Genomic DNA, 20,772 nt, shown 5'->3' on the forward strand with positions numbered 1-20,772 from the left:
GTATGGCCCTGAGTTCTGGGCTCAGGTTAGCCACATTGCTAGTCACCCATCCCACCTGCTGTCTCTCTCCCAAGCAACACACAAACCATCTAAAGGAGCCAGCTCCCTCCATGCTCACCTTGCAAACAGCCGTCTGCAGGATGGCATCGAAGCCTCCCTCCGGGGCGTCCAGGTTGCCGGAGATGCGCTCTTTCATCAGCTCCTGGCTGAAATGATCGATGTTGCTGGTCAGGCGGATGACGTTCTTGAAGGAGAAGGGTGAGTCGGCGTCCCTCCAGGGCTCTCGCAGCCTGGTGGAGAAAAGGGGGCTTTCAAATGGGCCTTGGCGACCGGAGTCATCAAGAGATTACCACATATGGTGCCGTAAACATGTCTGGCACAGAGCAGGGTACTGCCCCTGCAACTCACAGCAAGACATGGGACAAGAGGGTGTGCAAGGAAGGGCCCTGCATGAGGATCACTGGTGAGATGATAGAGGAAATCCCTGGAGGAACTGGTGCAGAGAGAAGGATTAGAAGCAGGAGAGACAGGTGGTCCCAGAACGAAGAGCTCCTTTTCCAGGTGGCAGGGCAGCACAAAGGCATGACACTGAGAGGTCCAAAAAGTGACATGAGGAGCAGTGAGGTAAGGTAACTGGGAGCACTGGCAGAGAGAGCAGAGACATGAGTGGGAGCAAGATCACGTAGGACTCTGAAGGCACCCAGTCGGCTAGTCTCCTGAGGTGGTAATACTTTGGTCTAATTCTGGTTCTTGGCTTGGCATGGAAGTGGGTGGATGGTGTTTAGTGATGTACAGAAGGCCAAACTAGATGATCTTGTCTCTTCTGGCCTTAAACTCTATGACAGAATGTGCGACTTGAATTTGTTGTTGTAGGAAAGGGGAAGCCCAGGTTGGACCCAAGGAGTGAGGCCGATGTGGGTTTGTGGCAGGACAGGCTGCAGATGGTGTTAGCCGTGGTGTCTGGGAGACACCGGCACGGATGGAAGGCGGCAGAGGGCGTTAGCCGTGGTGTCCGGGAGACACCGGCACGGATGGCTGGCGGCAGAGGGCATTAGCCGTGGTGTCCGGGAGACACCGGCGCGGAGGGCGGGCGGCAGAGGGCATTAGCCGTGGTGTCCGGGAGACACCGGCGCGGAGGGCGGGCGGCAGAGGGCATTAGCCGTGGTGTCCGGGAGACACCGGCGCGGAGGGCGGGCGGCAGAGGGCATTAGCCGTGGTGTCCGGGAGACACCGGCGCGGAGGGTGGGAAAGGAGAGGTTTGCAGTTATCAAAGAGAAGGAACTGGGACAAGGGTTTGAGCACTGGAGACTGCGGAGTGGGGGAGCCAATGAGGAGACAGACTAGCATTCCTTGACAATCTCATTGAAGCCCGTCCATTCGGGCCTCTCAGCTTCACTTACTTCTCAGGTCTCATGTCTGTTTGTGGCGCCGAGACTTTGTCCACGAACTTGCCAAATCCGATGGTGTAATTGGAGGTCAGGTCTTGCAGGAATTCCGCTGGCAGGGAGGGAGGGAGAGCAGTGAGCTGGGATGCACTGGCAGGGTTGCAGCAGACCACAACCCTTTTCCCATGACCTTCACAGGGAGCTTTTCTGAATACCACGCCTCAGGATAAGGCTCCTCACTAATGCAAAGGCTTATGGGATGAGGGGAACAGAGCATCTGGGTCACTGGGCACCACACAGAACACACCAGCTCTCTAGGACACTGGTTTTCCGCTTTTCTTAGTACAAGACTAGAAAAGGGGATTCATGATGGGCCCTGTAGTGCAGCTAGGTCCAGAAGGAACACTTTGGGTAGGGAGAGGGATCACAGCCCAGAAAGAGCCAAGTGCATCACTAAGCAGCGAGGGCCAACGACAAACACCTGGTGGCCAGATGCACACACCCCTCTGCCAGTTGTGTTACTCTTCCCTGCCCTGGATAGAGATTCTCTGCCCATGCTGTCAGTAGGGGCACCTGGCTTCCCTTCCTCCCCTAGCATGCCTTGCTCCAGCCTCACCTAGCTTCTGGCCCATCACTTTGAGGTTGTTCAAGTCGTCAGACATGGAGTAGGAGAAGTCCATAAGGATGTAGAGATCCACAGGGCTCTCGAGGGGCTGGAAGACATCCATGTTGAAGCTGGCCTCCTCACCAGCTCTCAGCCGCATTAACATCCGCTGTGGGGACACCTGGGTTTTCTTCAGAGACAGGTCGAGGCTAAAATTCTGCCAGAGGAGGGAGCAGGAAAGGGTTAGTGGAGCAGCAGAGGAGATTCACCCTGGTGCTTGCAATGGGAAGCAGGGGTAATAGCTGGTGTCTGATGAACAAGGGGTTAACTTTCATTCTCTTTCCTCTTGCATGTGCTCAAGGGAAGGGCTGCTGGGGACACATGGCGGGACTGACTCCAGTGGGAAACTCCTGCACCCAGGTGAGTCTGGGTTAACCCCCTGCTGGAGATGTCTGTTTATTTTTGTGCTAACCAAGGTGGATGGCTTCTTATCCATGCAATTTCCAAGGACAGGCCCTCACTGACTGTGCCCGGACGTGTCTAACCTACCTGAAGACTGGGAGTTTTGAGAATAGTTTATTCTGCTGCCCTGTCAGCATGAAGGATGGTCCTTCCATTGCCCACCCTACTCCAGCTGCACGAGTGTTGGCAAGGGGATGCCCCAGAGAGGCCATGTTGATTGGGCAGGGTGAGAAGACCATGCTAGGGCGCCAACAGCTGGTCTACATTAGGGCTGGAGGAGCTACACTGTCCGAGACCAACAGAAGGGAGAGGTTGCCACAAATTCTCCATGCCGACGAGGCCTTAGTGCCCTTTGTGGTGGGGTGGATGTGGCCGTTACCCCTTTCCACAAGGAACTGTGCTGTGATCCCAGACTCATTTCCGGTAGGTTGCCAAACAGCATCAGGGCTTCCAATCAATAGCTGTCAATTGGAGTTGGGCCACACGAGTCAAATGTTGACATTGTTGTTTCCAATAGGGCAGAAAAAGATCAAGGACATTTTCACAACATTTCCCTGCCCTTCCCTCATGTTCTGACCCACTCAGCTGTCAACCTTGGCTAAATTCTGACTGGCGCCCTAGAGGTGAAAGGCTGTGTTATCCCATTACCCACGCCAGAGTTAGCCCGTCGTGCATTTCTAACAGAGCTTGACATGCGCGGCTCTTTTTGTTCATGCATCCGTTTCACCAGCAGGGCTTTGAGAATGGGGTGTGTTTATCAGCTAGCAAAGGGTGTATCCTGTTTTTGAGTGGGCCTTATGTAAACAATAGCTGCTGGTATTTACATTCACCTAGCTGTGTGGAATTGCAAAGAAGTATTTAGGAATCTGAAGGGGGTTCTCTCAGCAGATTATAACAACTAGAAGGTGAGGTTCAGGACACGCTGATGCCCCTTGAAGAGCTGCCCAAAGGCAATCAAGTGAAAGGCTTATCAAGGAAATGAGGAGCAGAACATTGGTGGATTATCTCCAGGGTTCAGGTGCTCTTTGCTCACCTGCTGCACCAGCATCTCTCCACTCACGTACACAATGCTGGCCCCGCTGCAGCCATAGCTCACCAGGTTGTCTTTCAGGTCACATCGGGATTCTTTGAAGGTCTGTGACCACAGGAGAGGAAAAAACACAGAGTTAGGAAATAAACAGAGCCCCATGCGGACAGACTGGGAGTGGGCAAGAGTGGAAAAGGCTCGCCTGGGCAGATTTTTCAGCTTCATGAGAGACTGCCCCTTGGACACCTCTCCGGCGCAGGCCCCAGCTCCCCTCCCATTTGTGAAGACCAGGGTGTTCAGCCAGTCAGCCCTCTCCTCCTGCAAACACTGACTCCCCCGGAGAGCATAAAACAGATACTGAAACATCATCTTAGATAGAAAAGAGGGAGTCCCCCACCTGTTCATTCTTCCACCTCTCCCACATTGGGTCTATGCTAGCAGTCTCTGTGCTTCACCCACCTGTGTTTTACATCCCATTTCCTCTCTGCTCCCTCTCCCCCTCTACTGAGCCAAGGATCAGGCCTATCCGAATCTGAAATTACAACAAAGCCCTCTTACAAATTCCTCACCGGTCCTCATTTCCTGCATTCTTGGTTCGCTTGAGTCCCTCCTCTCTCTGCCCCCTCCTTCCTCTCTCCCACACAGAGCCAGCACCTCTCGTGTGGTTTACCCTGTGCAGCCCCCCTCACTTTGCTGGCGCTGGAGCCCTGCTGTCTGCCAAGGCAGATCTGCAAGAAATGCTTTTGCTGTCTTGCCACTGGGCTCACGTCTGGGCAGATCTGCACCATGGTAACTTGTGCCATTGGACTGGAGAGCCAGGGGACCAGAAGGCAGTGGGGCAATTGTTTTGTCTGGTCACGGCCCAACCCCTCATCTCACAAGACCCAAATGCCCATCTCTTGCTCTCACTCCAGAGATGGGAGTTGGTGTCTGTCCCTGAGCAGCCAGAGATCCCTGCTCTGAGCCCACCACAGACTGACCTCCTCCCTGGGTTATACTGCCGCCAGGTTCATTTCCCTTTGGACCCATTTCTTGAGGAAGCAGAATCTAAAGGAGCCTCTTATACAGCTTCCCTAGCAGAAGGCTCTCCAGCAGTCCGAGCAGAGGGCTGCACTGAGGAGGTGGCAGGTCAAAAGAGACATGGGCCTGAGCCAAAACCTTGGAATACCCCCAAACTGTCTGTGAGTGATAGACAGAGACAGCCTAGAGCCATGTTGCCAAAGCCGGGATCCAGCCAATTAGAAGGAGATGGCTCAGTCGTGAAACTGGATCTAAACACAAGTTCCCTCTCTTGAATGCTGATGGGGGACCTCTCTCTAGTGAAAGGCCATGTGATCACACTGTGGGTGACAAGGTCCTGGGATGGGAGGCGCTCACCTCATCCGTGCAGTAGGAGCAGTCCTTGCTCACTCGGATACACTCTGTGCAGCTTCTTGCTCTGGAGGCCACGCAGCGATTAACTAGGAGGCAAGATCAAGCGCATCAAGAGTGGAAGAACCCAACCTGACCTTGGAAAATGAGAAGGGGCGAGCTACGAACAGCGGGGCTGGGCCTGCTCCTAGTCAATAGAAGTTTTATTGCAGACTTAGTGAGAGCTGGCTCAAAACCAGAGACAGTGTGTATGTCAGACAGAGCCAACGGAAGCGAGCTATGGAGCAAGTGCACATAAAAGAACTAGGAGAACTATTGTTTTGCATAGCACCAGGGCCTAGCAGACAGGACACCTGGGTGCTACCCACAAGCTCTGCCACACATTCAGCATTTCAGGAAGGACTGGAATAGGAGCAGATACAAGGTGGCTGGCTTAGCAGGCCAGGAGAAGGCAACTGGAGAGGCCTGTGCCCCAGACTTCCCAGGGCCAAGGACATCAGCAGTATAACCGAATAGGAGAGAAAGAGAGACACACACAGACAGAAAAGCTGAACTTACTTCTGTTTTTTTGGCACAGGCATATGTCACAGACCATGACCAACAGGAGCAGCCCGGCCCACATCCTTTGAAGCAGCGCGTCCATCCTCTTCCTCCTGGAAATGCACCAGCCAACATTACAACCTCCTCTGGGGTGTGTGTGGAGTTTTATATTGGGGATAACCCATGCAACACATCCAACACACAAGCAATCACAGCCAAGCAGCTGTGGGGCTGCAGAGGACTCTGCCTCCAGATAGGTTCGCAGCAAGGGGTGATTGGCAGAGCCCCCACAAGGAGGAACACCCCCCACCACACAGACAGGTGTGTGTGTGGGGATTTTATACTGGAATTAACCCATGGGATACTGGAGGACAGGAGAATGAAGCAGCGTCTTTAGTTTCCCAAACAGGTGTTTCAGCTTTAAAGTGGCCACTGATCTGTGCAAATGGGTTGAATATCCTAAGGCATCCCTGTGTGTAGTGCCCTCATGATGGCAGCAGCCACTGCCCTGTTCAACACAAATTTTATTGGGTCACGTTTCCCTGGCAGGCTCACTCATATCCAGGAACATGCTGTGCTCTGGGACTGGGGCCCAGAAGGGGCCCTAGAACAATGCCTAGCAGCAATGAGGTCTGGTTAGCAGTCTCAGAAGAGAAAAATGCCCAGCCCTCTAATATCAGGGAGTGCTGCAGGTCTAGTGTGAGGTACATCAGCAGAGCAGCAGGACAAACAGATGGGGGCTGTGGGCTTGGGATCAAAGTGCCCTGGCAGGCCTGGGGAGGCGTGCACAAGGCTTGCCTGGTAGAGCTATTCTCAGTCTCTGCTCAGGAGCGGACTCAAGCAATCTCCCTTCCCCTCTCTTAGCTGCCCACTCCTCCCTTCACAGAGATCCTCCTTTCTCAGGAGTCACTGTGTGTTTTAAAGGCTCTAGTAACTGCTGGTTCTTCCACACCCTTCTCAGCAGAGCTACAAACACTTACAGTTCTCTGCCTTCCAGCCCCAACTAAGGAGGAAAAGCCACTAGCGCTGTCTCCACCATCCGTCCGTAGCCTGTGGACCAACAATAGGGTAGGCCATAGCTAATCAGAGCCCAGTGCCAGTCAGCCTGCATGACTCACAGCCAGAGCAAATACCTCCTTTTCCTGGGGTCAGGGCCCAGTGGTCTAATGAGAGATGGAGAAGGAAAAACAAAGTACCAAATTCCTCCTTTTGGCTATTTTCTAGTGTATTAAGAATTTCCAGAATGGCACCAACCACCCTGGCAAGTGCCAGACTTCCACAGTGAACCCTGATGTTTGGCCCCGTGACAGGCTATTGAACCAGTTTGCATCCCTGAGAGCCAGTGAAACGCAACTTTCACCCTCTGTCTGTTCCAAAGCTGCAGCCTCACTGAAGTCAAACTAGTTGCAAAACACTGACTTGTTCTCTGTATGTATAAATATCTCCTGTCTGTTTGTTCCATTCTATGCATCTGAAGAAGTGAGCTGTAGCCCACTGTCATAAACAGATAGTTAAGGGTTAATGTCTCTTTTACCTGTAAAGGGTTAAGAAGCTCAGTAAACCTGGCTGACACCTGACCAGAGGACCAATCGGGGGACAAGATACTTTCATCTCGGTGGAGAAATCTTTGTTTGTGCTGTGTTTGTTCGTGTTTTCTCTTGGCTAAAGGGACAGACCGTGTACCCAGTTGCTCATCTTTTGACAGTTTCTGTTCAACTGTAAGTACTGCTACGAAAGGCAGATTTGTCTTATGTTTGATTTCTTAACTTGTGCATGTGTCTTTTGCTGGAAGGATTTTTACACTCTTTTCTGTAACATTAATTCAGGTGGGGGGCGGGGCAATCCCCTCTAGTCTATAGGAGCTGAAATACCCTGTAACATTTTCCATTCCTAATTGTACGAATAATTTTTCTTTTTCTTTCTTTAATTAAAAGCTTTCTTTTTTAAGAACCTGATTGATTTTTTTCCCTTGTTTAAGACCCAAGGGGATTGGGTCTGAACTCATCAGGGATTGGTGGGGGGAAAGGAGGAGGGGGGAAGGTTAATTCCTCTCTGTTTTAAGATCCAAGGAGTTTGGATCAGTGTAGCCTCTCAGGGTAACCCAGGGAGGGGAAAGTCTGGGAGGGGGAAAGGAGGGGGTGGTGGTTTATTTCTCCTTGTTTTAAGACCCAAGGGGTTTGGGTCTTGGGTTGCCCAGGGAAGGTTTGGGGGGGAACAGAAAGTGTGCCAAACACTATATTTTTGGCTGGTGGCAGTGCTATCAGATCTAAGATAGAAATTAAGCTTAGAAGGGTCCATGCAGGTCCCCACTTTTGGATGCTAAAGTTCAAAGTGGGGAAAAATACCTTGACACCCACAAAAGCTTATGCTGAAATAAATTTGTTAGTCTCTAAGGTGCCATAAGTACTCCTGTTCTTTTTGTTAAATCCTGTTTCCTGTGGCCGTGCATGAACTTGCAATATTTTATTCAGCCACTAGATGTCTCTGGCTACTGCATAAAGCTACAGATGGGGTGTGGCACCCCCAGGGAAGCAAAGGAGACAAACAAAACTAGAGCTTTGCAGAAGATCATTTAGGAGTTTGTGGTTGCAGTTGTTTTCTATTATAGACACTCCTCTGCCATGAGGACTGTGATTCCCTGTATTGTTACTTGCAGGCAATAACATTAAAAAACTCAAGGCCGAAGTCTAGGGTAAGGTACTAAAGCACCTCAGGCTAGAGGATGCAGGCACTGTGGAAGGTTGACTCACTGCACCCTTCATTAGAGCGCCCGGATAACATGACAAGATGTAGGTGGTTCATACCTTGCTGCTGCGGCTTAAGCGTTCAGTCCCACTGATTTATCATCAAGCCACCCATCATGCTGGCTGTAGGTTAATGTGAATTTAGAGCTGGTGGAAGATGCTAGGCTGACAGCTGTGGAGATCAGTATCCTCTGGTTACTCACAGCTGTGGCCTCCTGCCTTGACTCCCTGACAGTGCATTTCACCCTGACCTGCAGGCACCCATCTCTAAAGAGTCTGAGGATATTTCAACCTCTGCCCCCATTCAGACTTTGGTGGTTCTGCTGTCACTGCCAGCAAAGCTCCCGTTAATGCCAGGTGCACTGAGACGACTATCTCATTTGGCACTAGATGGTAACAGTTTCCAATTACTACTGAGCAGGAATGGTTCTGAACTGGGGAAAGTCTCCCTTTCCCATGAGCTGCCTCCTGTCCTCCTGAGTCCCAGTCCTGATGACATGATCATAACGAGGCAGGGAAACACCATAGAAAAGCTATAAAAATGCCTTGAAACACCAGCCACAATTGAGACCCAAAGGATGGGCCCTCTTCCCAAGCCAGCAGGAGAAAGCACAGAGGTAAACCTCTCTGTACTGCCACTGCCGGCACTCAGCAAAACCCACTCTGCCATGCGTCCAGAGAGCCCATGGCCGTTGTGAAGACCCTGCATGTGATGCCCGCTATGTCACACCGGCACCAGCGTTGGCATGCCAAGCTCACAGATATATATAGAGCTCCAGAGGAGGGAGGGTACTTCGATTGTTTAGAGGAAAGAATCATTAGGGGAGAGTTTGAGTCACCATGTGCTATTCAGTGCCTTAGGCGCAGTCTGCAATCAAGTCGTGATGAGCCGTTAGATAAGACAATAAAATCCAGCCCCATTTTAACAGCGATGTTGCCATGCAACAGACCAGGGAATGTGGACTGTAATGCCCGGCATGGCTTGTGCATGTCGGTAAGAATCCCAGTCGACAGTGCGCTCTTCAGGGGAGGGGCTGGTCTCTTACTAGGTTTTTGTATTGCATCTAGTGCAATGGGTCTCTGACTCTCCAGGCACGACTGTCATACACGTAATGAGGCGTGCTGGAGCCCCCACTTTTCCCAATAGCACTTCTCGCCTAGCTACCCTAGATGTTGCTGAGTAGGTCCAGTGCTCAGCCCTGTCCGGAGCACCACATGGTCAGATCAACGTAGGGACACCCTGGGGCAGGGCCAGCTCTAGGCACCAGCAAGCCAAGCACGTGCTCGGGGTGGCACAATTTCAGGGGCAGCATTACGGACACCTTTCAGTTGCTCTCCCGGAGGTTTGTTTTTTTTTGTTGCTTGGGGTGGCAAAAAACCTAGAGCCGGCCCTGCCCTGGGCAAAAGAACCCAAACACACCCCAGGCCTGCCAAGAAGGATCACAGCTGTCCAACAACAGTTCAGACCATTTCAGAACCCTGACGAACTCACACCCAGTGCACAGAGAGGGAGAGCAGGAGTTAAAGGCAGGAGATGACGGTGTCTTAACAACCCTGGAGTGTTTTGAATTCTCCTTTTGTCTCACATTTCCTCTTAGCCAGTGAAAACGGCTCTAAACCCCTGCAAGGAAGTGAACATTTTTTAGTGAGAAAGTTTTGTTAGAGTTTATTCTCCCTGCACTCACTAGCAGACGCATGGTCTGTTACACTCTTGGTTTCTCCCTTTTCTAAAGGTGCAGCTTAGGAAAGAAGTTGCTCTGGCCAGTTCTAGAACAGCGGACGCAAGAGGATGCAGCAGGCAGGGCACCAGGCTGGGAGCCCAGAGACCTAGGATCTTAATCCTGACTCTGCCATTAACTCATGTTGCAATTTTAGGCACGTCACTTCAAGAAGGGCTGTGTAGCTAGAGAACTGGACTGGGACTCAGGAGACCTGAGTTCTATTCCCAGATTTGCTATTGGTCTGCTAGGTAATCTGGAGCAAGTCACTTTGCCTCTGTGTCCCAGTTTCCCCACTTGTAAAAGGGGAATAATGACACTGACCTCCTTTGTGAAGTGCTTTGAGAGCTACTGATGAAATGCATTAGATAAGAGATGGGTATTAATTATCTCTATGCTTCAATTTCTCCATCTGTAAAATGGGAACATGAATGCGCATATACAAGTTGTATTACTGTTGCAGTAGAAATTCCCAACTGTAATCAGGGTTGGTTTGTTCTAGGTGGTGCACATACACACTCTAAGACATAGTCCCTGCCCTGAAGAGGTTACAGCTTGAATAGGCAAGATAGACAAAGGGTATGAGAAAGGAGCAGCCACCCTCTGCAAATCCTTTTAAAAGTATGTAGGTGCCTCGCTTGAGCCACCTTAAAGTCTTGGCCGGAGTCTGCTCCTTGTACCTCTACTGAACCAATATGGCAGTACCAGCTAGAGGCATGGGTTAGGTGTAACCTGACAGGATGCTACATCTGGGTTCCAGGACAGTTTTAATGGAAGAAAGGTCCATGTGTGCAGCCCTGGCTGGAAAGGGGAGCGCCTCCTCCCAACAAACATGAAGTGCATCATGAATAGGGGCATAGACCAATGATGTATTAATACGTGCACAAGAGCCAGACAGAGGTGCTTGAAGACTGATGTCCTAGGAAGGCATCATATCTCAATAAGTACCCTAAGAATTGCTAGACTGGATCAAACCTGAAGTTCATCTAGTCCAGTATCCAGCCTCTGACAGTGGCCAGCACTCAATGCTTCAGAGGAAGATGCAAGAAACCTTGCATTAGGCAGATGTGGGATAATCTATCCCCCAGTTTAGGTTTCATGCTAATCCTGAACAGAACTTGGGTTAAACCCTGGCGCATAAGGTTTAATGTCCCTTGGAGGATTTATTAGCATTAACTCCAGATATTCTTATCCCTATAAATGTCCAGCCCCTCTTTGAATAGTGCTAATTTTTTGGCTTCAAGAACATCCTGTGACAACAAATTCCACACTTAGTTTGTGTGTTGTGTGAAAACGCATTTTGTTTGTATTGTTTTGGAAATTTGTCACTTTTAAAATTTCATTGAATGCCACTTGTTCTTGTGATATAAGACTGGGAGAACTAAACTCCTGAATTACGGTCTCTAAAGCATTCATTATTTCATACACTGTCATCATGTCTCCACTTCTTCATCTTCTTTCTAAAGTAACAATCTCAATTTCTAGTTAGAGGAGAGTTTTTCCAAGCCCTGGATCATTCCTATCATCCTTTTCTGAACCGCCTCCAGTTCTACCATATCCTTTTTGAGATGGGCGGGGGATGAGTACTGTACATATTTCAGATCCTTCTACACACTAACAATTTGTTTGCCTTCTAGGAGTGCAGCTGTACATTGAGGGAGATCTTCACCGAGATGTCTATACCTTCTCACCTATTCTGCCCAGGTCCCTTTCTTTGGTTGACAGTTAATTTAGAACCAATAAGGTGTTGGAGTAGTTTAAATGTTTCCCTTCAAGGTGCATTACTTTGCATTTAACAGTTAACTTCATTTGGCAGCACTCTGTCCATTCTCCTAGCTGGAGGATGTCCCTCCTGTTAAGTTCCTGCCAGTTTTCTCTGGCCATGACTAACAAAGCTAGCTTTGTGACACCTGCAGAGTTTTCCATCTCACTGCTCACCCTCCTTTCCAAATAATTAATAAATGGATTAAACATTAGACCTCATAGGGAACCTTGATGAACACAAACCATTTAATTCTACTCTTTGTTTTCTGTCTCTTAGCAGTAGGTATAGTAACTGGATCTCTGCTGCCTGTAGGAGTTGCACTAATGCAATCGTATAAATCAAAAAGCAGAATCTACCAAAGTGCAGAATAGAAGTGTAAATTCCTAAAGACACAATTACAGTTTATCTGACCAGGGTTATGACCCCAGAAACCCTGATGCTTTCCTCTTCTACCTTCCTCCCACCCCACATTGCCACTGGGTCTGCTTTGGAAAGGGACCAACAATATAACAGAACATGGAAGCCACATGGTGATGAGCAAGATTATAGATCTCTGTGTATCTGTCTGTCCATCTGTTAGCAGACAGCACCCTTAGGCAGTGAGTGCTAGAAGAAAATGGGTCAACAGGAGTGTGAAATTCTGACCCCACTGAAGGCCATGGGAAAAGCTCCCAGCAGTTTCTATGCGACCAGGATTTTGATCCAATTGGGTTTCGGATATAAAACTCCAAGTGCAAGGCATTTTCTCTGGTAAGTTTGGCAGTGGGTTCCCGATTATCTGCACAGCCTGAGCCAGGGCAAAGATGGTGGACAAACCGGGAAGCACCAGAGTAAGGAGAGACACTGGAGAAAAGTTTGGAGAGCCAGGATTCTGCTGCAATTTGTCACTTTTCCAAGCTTCCCCTTGTCCAGGAGCTTTGGGGAGAGCCCCAGGTGCGAGGCAGAGTCTTAAACCCAGGCACCTTGCTGCCTGCACAGCTTCTGGAGTTGAACAGCTGGGGCCAGACGATATAGCCAGGGAGGGCAAGATTCCCATCCAGCTGAGCTTAGCCCAGCCAGGCGGAGGCACGTGGTAGGCTCACCCAGGACAGATACAACTACACAAGTGCCAGGTTCTCAGCTGCGGTAACATTCAGGGGTCACACCAAGGGTCGGCCACTGAGAGGAGGACTCCACCTGCTTGGGCCGCTCTGCCATACTAAATTGACAGAGATGACAGCTGTTTCTAGACTGAGATGGCACCTGATGGGAGCAAAGGAACATGGACAAAAGGGAAGAGGAAAAACCGAGTGGGAAAGATCAAGAATTCATAGTCTGCACAGAGGCAGCACCATGCATTGGGGGGAAACTTTGGAATCAGGAGAGAAGGGTCCGGCTGTTAGAAGCGTGTTCTGGTGTGAGCTGAGCACTTCTCCCAGCGGTGCTGGAACTGCAAAGCACTTGGGACACAGCAGCCTTTTGTTGTGCTCCACACCCATGAGACATGAAAGGACTCAGTGTGCTCAGGTTTCCCCTCAGGCCCTGTCTCTGTCTATGAGGGCCCTGTTGGGCTGCTAGACAATAGGAATTTCCTCAGCCTCTCCTCCCAAGTAACCAGCTCCCCCTCCCCTTCCCGAAGCACTGGGGGAGGGTGGGAATCACACAGCCTCATGGCAGCCCACCCTCACCCCCAGCAGCGTCTCCGCCAGCATCTCAGCCCCTGCTGCTGATGAGGGGCCGCTTGCCAGAATACTGCCCCTATTTCTGAGGTTCGACAGCACTAGTAAGAAATATCCCTCTTCCTAACCCCAAGCCCTTCTGGATCACTGTCTCAGCCAGGAGCTGGAGGCAACAGCATGCAGGAGGGCAGCTTGGGTGCAAAGTCCGTGGCTCTTTTGCACTGCTACAGAAGCACTAAAGTGTGATCGTTGCGGCACGGGTGGTAAGATCTGCTAACAGGACACATTGGGCTAGCTGCTGCACAGACACGCGGCGAGAGACAGACCCTGCCCCGAAGGGCTGACAATCCAAACAAACGAGACAGAAGAAGGAAACACCAGCCCCATTTTATGAGATGCAGATGTGTCCTGGGTCACACAGGGAGTCTGTGGCAGAACCAGGAACTGAGCCCAGATCTCACACAATGCCCAAGCCCGCACCCGACCACCCTTCCCTCTCTGAATAGCGAATGTCAATGCTGCCTCCTGCTCAGCCTGTCCAAATCGGAGCGAGTCTCCCTGCTCCCCTAGGTGAATCTCCTCCAATTTCACAGAGTTTTCCCGGATGATCTGACCCTTTAAAGCGATGTGCTCAACTGCCCTTTGAAGTGCTTTATGGCGGATGTTCAAAGCGTTCCTGCTGGGACACCCCAACATCCGTACATGCAAATTGAGTCATCCCCACCCCCACACTTATGTGCACAGTAAATCCTTAATTGGAAAGGGTCCCTCCCAGGAAAGTTTGGTTCTTTTGCACAGCCCCACAGCCTCTCCTGCCCCTGGGGCAAGCCGACATCTCATCGTTATCACGACCCCAGCATCAGAACCGCCCGCTCCTGGTCCAGTACTTAGTACATTATTCTACCCAGCCTCACAGAGCTGCCCCTCCCTGGCAGCAGCTGCAAGGAGTTAGGACAGCACTACTCCTGCAGCCATAAATGCAGCTAGGTCCTTAGAAACCCCAAGACCATCCCCAGGCAGCTGGGGAGGTGAGAGAAATCCTCTCTTCAGAAGGAAAAGGGCAGCGCGGATCACTGACAGAAGAATTTGACCCCTCGGTCTGAATATCCCACAACACTCCACAGCAGCTTTAATTTTTCCCTCTTGAAATGCCTCACTCCTGTAGAATGGTTTGGCAGCAGGGTCCGAACAGAATTTTCTGTCCAAGCCTCAAGTGAGAGCGGTAGGCTCCTTGCATGCCTATGTAACCCTTCTGCCCCTCTGAGTTGGCAGCAACAAGGGCCGGGTTCAGTATCCAGGGGTTCCATTTCAAAAACACCATGCATAACCATCTCGAGCCCCCACCCAGTGACCTGGGACACTTACATACCACACCCTCCTGGGTGCCTCTAGGAGGCAATACTTCCCCTCTTGCAAGCACGGAGTCTGAGTGTAGCAAAATCTTTTTAATAAAGGAAGGAATCAATGCGGCATCCCATTGGAGAAACACCACAGAGTTATAACACAAACCATAACCACCCCCCCAAGTACATTTGGCAATGTCCTTTCCCCCTTAGGGTCTTAAGTCCAATCACTCCAAAGTCCAACAACCCAAAAGTCTCTGGTCAATGCCACCCCAGAATTCAAGAGTCTATTTGTAGAGGTCCCTCCCCCCAGCCTGGGTGAAAGGGGCACCTTACGTGGTCCAGGGCCAACTGCCCTGCCTCTCCGTGGGTTCTGCTTCCGCCTTTACCAGCGCTCCACTCTGCCTCCTACCGACCGTCCTCACTAAACACTCCGCTCCACCAGCTGTTCGTTGAACTGCTCAGTTGTCCCTGCAAACTGCTCGGCTCACTCGGCTTTTGTGGGCTGCTCCACACGTCCACAGCTTACTCCGCTCTGGGCCAGCGCTCGCTCCACCAGCTGTTCCCGCGATCCGTATCCAGCCATCCCACGGAACTGCTCCACTTCCGCCAGCTGCTTGTATCCCACAGTATAGCTTTCAGGCTCCCCGCTGGTAGCACAGCACTCAGTGCTCCCAGCTCAGTAATTTCAGCTCGTTTGTGGATTTCAGCTCTTAGTGATCTCAGCACATATAGGGGAGCCCTAGATTCAGTGCTAGTGCACCATTAGCTTAAAGTGAGTTCACTAAGAACCTGTACAGAGTCTTAGGAATAAAAAAATTCAACTCTGACATTCCAGAGTGGAGAGAGGAGCGGGTGGAACTTGGTGCTTTCTGCTCCATAAGGAGACTGCACCACCAGGCACAGATACCTGTCCCCACCTCTCTCATTCACTGGGTTTTGGAACCATGTCCCTTTGTCAGCAAGTGTCATTTAATTTATATTGAGACATTTCTGTTATAAAGCAGTCTCGTAATTCCTCATTCACATAATCAGGTGGCAACACTTTATTTATCCTGCCCCAATAATGAAGAAATTGGGGATCCCAGAAATGTCAAAATACCCATTCCCAGACTCCTTGCTGGGTGTGCCTATCCAAATATTTGAGACTTCACATTCCGGACATTCTTTCCACACTTCCCATAATTCACCACCAGCTGTCAGGGTACAGCTCATCCTGACTCTGCTTACACCTATAATCTCTTACACAAACATAGCCACCTGGATTTAAATACTCTGTGAACATACCCGATAGCGATTCTACTACGGTTGCCAACCCTCCAGGATTGTCCTGGTGTCTCCAGGAGTTAAAGATTAATCTTTAATTAAAGATTATCGAAACCTGCAGGAACACATCCAACTAAAATTGGCAAATCTAGATTCTACCCAGGCACAAGTCTGCAAAGCTCTTTGGTAATGCAAATGAAATCTGTTTGTTACTTCCCAATATACCTATCACTGTGTCTGACCATTCTGTTTTTCACTTAGATGAACTTAATATGTTGAGGAGTCATCAACAAGGCTTTTGTAAAGGGAAATTAAGCCTCATCAATCTTAGCATTCTGAAAATGTTAGCAAGCACATGGACAAGGGTGATTCAGTTGATATAGTGTACTTGCCTCTTAAGCAAATAAGCTGTCACGGAATAAGAGGGAATGCCCTCTCATGGATCAGTAACTTAAAAGACAGGAAACAGAGGGTAGGAGTAAATGGTCAGTTTTCACTGTGGAGAGAAGTAAACAGCGGCCCCCCTGGAGGATCTGTACTGGGACCAGTGCTGTTCAACATATTCATAAATGATCTGGAAGGGGATAACCATCGAGGTGGCAAAGTCTGCATACAATATAAAATTACTCAAGATAGTTAAGTCCAAAGTTGACTGCCAAGAGTTACAGAGGGATCTCACAAAACTGGGTAATTAGGCAACAAAATGGCAGATGAAATTCAATGTTCATAGTGCAAAGTAGTGCACATTGGAAAATATGTCAACTATACATACAAAATGAAGGGGTCTAGAATAGTTGTTACCACTCAAGAAAGATCTTGGAGTCATTGTGGATCGTCCTTTGAAAACTTCTGCTCAGTGTGCAGCAGTAGTCAAAAAAGCAAACAATGTTAGAAACAATTAGGACAATATCATAATGCACTATATAAATCCATGGTACGCCCACACCTTGAATACTATGTACAGTTCTGGTTGCCCCATCCCCAAAAAGATATATTAGAATTGGAAAAAGTACAGAGAAGGGCAACACAAAGGATCAGTGCTATGGAACAGCTTCCAGATGAGAAGAGATTAAAGAACTTGGGACTACTCAGTTAGAAAAGTGCGGGATATGATAGAGGTCTACAAAATCACGAATGGTCTGGATAAACGGGGGAAGTGTTAGTTATCGCTTCACATAACACAAACACTAGAGGTTATCCAATTAAATTAATAGACAGCAGGTTTAAAACAAACATAAGGAAGTATTTCTTCACACAATGCACCGTCAACCTGTGGAACTCATTGCCAGAGGATGTTGTGAATATCAAAATTATAACTGGGCTCAAAAAAGAATTAGATAAGTTCATGGAGGCTAGGTCCATCAATGGCTATTAGCCAAGATGGTCAGGGACACAACTCCATGCTCCAGGTATCCCTAAACCTCTGACTGCCAGAAGCCGGGACTGGACAACAGGGGACGGATCACTCAGTAATTGCTCTGCTTTGTTCATTCCCTCTGAAGTATCCGGCACTGGCCACTGCTGGAAGACATGATACTGGGCTAGATTCACCATTGGCCATACTGGGTCAGATTACTCTTGTGTTCACACACACGTGCACAAGCAATGGGGCCAGACAGAGAAACCATTTCCAACCAAAGCCAAATGCCCTTTCCAAAGGCACATGGCTCCAGGTATAACTCCCTAAAAGGAGTTCCTGTTTGACCATGCAACGAGATGCAGCACATCACACTTGCAATTTGTCCTGTGTTTGTATAGTCTTAACACAATGTGTCCTAGTCCATGATTGGGGCTCCCAGGCACTGCCACAATACATACTAATAATGAAGGCAGCCTAGCCACGCTAGCACTGGGGACATCCGCCAACCCTTGGGTCTGCCCCTTTGCAGGCTGTGAAGCAGGATCAAGCTGCTCTTTGGCTGGAAGTGTAGCTGCCTCAGTTCAGGCTAAGCCCTTCCCTGAACAGTAGGACTGCAGGACGATGGAGCAGTGTGACTGTGGACTCATCACTCCCCCCCACACCCCACGCAGCTACATGCAGAAAGTCCCTGCAAGGCAGAGGAGCCAGAACTCTCTGTTACTAACCCCCAAAATTCCCAAGTTAGGAGTGAAATCCCCCCAAAATACCCCTCCAGTGTATGAGACACAACTTTTGCCGTCTATAGTAATGTGATTCTGGCCCCCGATGCAGGAACTCCCAAGATCCAGGCCCCATCATGCTAGACACTGTACAAATATGCTGCACAAGACAGCCCTTGCCTCCATCTTACAGTCCAGTGCAAAACATAGGGATGGGCCACCAAATATCCAGTAGGTGGGAACAACTTTTAATCCAGGTTGAGCTGGGCAGGGTTCATACTGCTCAGTGAAATGCTCCATAGCTCATTAGCAATGCCCTGGGGTATCCTGTTCCCTCCAGTGCTAATGTTACACCATGGGGAATGCCCCTGTCCAGCTGGGCCAGCGCGTACTGACTGCCCACTGGAAAACCACATTCACTCTAGTGTCCCGCTCCTCCCAGTTGCCTCCCCACAAAGGGGCCCAGCCGCTAGGAGACGATTTTGCCGAGGTGAGCATCTGTAGTAGTGCACTGCAAATCTTGTCTGTGCTGACACCAGGATTCAGAATTCTGATATAGCCCCATGTCCACATAGGGTGACCAGATGTCCCGATTTTATAGGGACAGTCCCGATATTTGGGACTTTTTCTTACACAGGTGCCTATTATCCCCCACCCTCTGTCCTGATTTTTCACACTTGCTATCTGGTCACCCTATGTCCACAAATCCCCACGCTTTTCCCTGCTCCTCTTCCCACACAGCCCCTTATCCTCCAGCTGCCCAACACATGGCCCCCTCCTGTCCTCTAACCCTCCACTGCCCCTTTTATCTCCCCCCAACACACTTTATTCCCCTTATCCTGTTCCCAACACATGCATGCCGACTCCATTACCCCCTTGCCCATTCACCGTCCCTCCCCATCCTTTATTCCTTCTCTTGTGCACACTCTACGCCAGATTTGCCAGCAAGAAAAAGCAAAGCACTATCTGCAGGTCAGAAGAGACCAAACTCCCTGATCCTGAACCCGGATTTCATAGTTGGCCCTTTTCTAACTGGCTCAACCCCAAACTTTGGGCACAGATCCATATTTTGCAAAATGGCCCGTGTTTATAATAGGCTAAACCCAACCTGCAGCTCTGAACACCTTGGGCCATCTTAGCTGCAAGTTCCCTATGCCCTCTCTCCTGGCACAATTCATCTTTCCCTGGCTAGAAAGCGGTGGAATGAAGACAGCAAACCTTAGAAACCTGGGACAACTTTTGCTAATCCACAACTCAGACATCATTGCTGGTGTGTATGCACGCTTGTGGGTGTATATAACACAGCACTTTACATATTTAAACAAGGTAGTCCCCTTCCCCCCAAACAACTGCACAACTCTGCAAAACAAACCTGTCTGATCAATCAGGGCCCTTTCCAAGCAGCACAAAGGAATGAAAATACAGAGTTTAAAAAAAAACAAAAGAGAGACATACAATAAACAATCCACCTCAGTCTGTCCTATTCCTACCTGTGAGAGAAGCCCTGTGCTTCATTTAACTGCAAGCGTCACACTAAAGAACACAGATACATTAATTCCACAAACCTCATTAGTGCTGCCTCTGATTCAAAGTCCAAATCCTCTGCAACAATCCAAATAGCAGTCACCCACACAGCAAGCCAAGAAATTCTTCTGAAGGCAAACGGGGAATTTCACTGCTTCACTGCCACCAGCAGACTTCCACACTTAGCCTGTTTATTTTATTGTTTTGGTCCCATCTCTCTCTTTTCCATTCAGTTGCCAAGTTTAAATCCACAGGGCGGGCAGGCAGCTCATGAACTTGACATACCCGTGCAGGGATCTCTGTCCCCTCGGATCAAATATTGACTCCTTTTCCTCCTCTTTCTCTTAGGAGTTACTCCTTCTGCCTGTCTCTCTCCCCAGCGGTGTAAGGGGAGGAGGAGAGAGGATGAGGTGAGGATAGCTGTAGTGGGATCCTTTTTCCAGAAAGAGACAGTTTTATTGCAGCTCAGATAGAGGAGGAGGGAGGCACCCGTGACTCAGTCTGGCATTCCTTCAATTTATGCATACCTGTATGGGCAAGAACAGCGAGGGCAGCTAGGCACTCTCTCACTCCTCCCGTCCACACGAACACCCACCCACAGGAAAAGGGCTGGGAGCCAAGACACAGTCCAGCCCAGTTACCCTTCACCAACAAAGATTTACAGAAGGGATTGTTTGGAGAGGGAGGGGGGCCTGTGTCTCAGCTTTTGCTTTAGAAACCCGCTGAGCACAAAGCCAGGCGCTTATTTCAGTGCTGAGTGTGCCATCCAGGGCTTATAGCTTTGCAGCACCCAGGGGCTGGCTCTAGCTTGTTTTGAATTCCCCACCCTCCGCTCTGCAGTCCCTTCTGTCTGGTAGGATCTTTTCCTCCAGACTTCCTATGCTGGACAAGCTGAGATAATATTGTATTGCAGATTCAGGTGACCAGACAGTAAGTGTTAAAAATTGTGATGGGGGTGGGAGTTAATAGGAGCCTATATAAGAAAAAGCCCCAAATATCAGGATCATCCCTATAAAATCAGGACATCTGGTCACCCTAGGTTCCAGCACAATCCCTGCAAAAAAAAAAAAAAGGTCAAGTTCCAGCAGGGACAACCACCACTCCTTCCCCACTCACCCTGTCTCTTTCCATGTCTGGCTGACAATAATTAATGAATGGCCAGCCTCCTCCATTTGCGCTCTGAATGGGAGAAAAAGCCCTCAGACCTCATCGGCGCTACCACTATAACCCAGGGTTCCAGGGGCAACATTTCCATGCGGTAGCGTCAGTGGGACCCACCCACGTCC

The 20,772-nt window shown here is 49.7% G+C and overlaps 1 protein-coding gene across 3 annotated transcripts in view; it reads right to left on the reverse strand.

Moving 5' to 3' along the window:
* ITGB4 (integrin subunit beta 4) overlaps positions 1 to 20,552 on the reverse strand; it is a 59,607-nt gene extending 39,055 nt beyond the window's left edge. For all 3 annotated transcript variants that reach the window (XM_032792907.2, XM_032792906.2, XM_075071788.1), the window contains exons 1-7: positions 19,528 to 20,552; positions 5,408 to 5,502; positions 4,856 to 4,938; positions 3,485 to 3,586; positions 2,002 to 2,206; positions 1,401 to 1,497; positions 119 to 290 (exon numbers count right to left, since the gene is read on the reverse strand). In XM_032792907.2, coding sequence (XP_032648798.1) covers positions 119 to 290; positions 1,401 to 1,497; positions 2,002 to 2,206; positions 3,485 to 3,586; positions 4,856 to 4,938; positions 5,408 to 5,502; positions 19,528 to 19,532 — 759 coding nt within the window. In that variant the 5' untranslated portion in view covers positions 19,533 to 20,552. The remainder of the gene's footprint in view (positions 1 to 118; positions 291 to 1,400; positions 1,498 to 2,001; positions 2,207 to 3,484; positions 3,587 to 4,855; positions 4,939 to 5,407; positions 5,503 to 19,527) is intronic.
* Positions 20,553 to 20,772: the final 220 nt, after the last annotated feature.

Source organism: Chelonoidis abingdonii, chromosome 13 (assembly GCF_003597395.2).
Source record: "Chelonoidis abingdonii isolate Lonesome George chromosome 13, CheloAbing_2.0, whole genome shotgun sequence".
NCBI classification, from domain to species: Eukaryota; Metazoa; Chordata; order Testudines; family Testudinidae; genus Chelonoidis; species Chelonoidis abingdonii.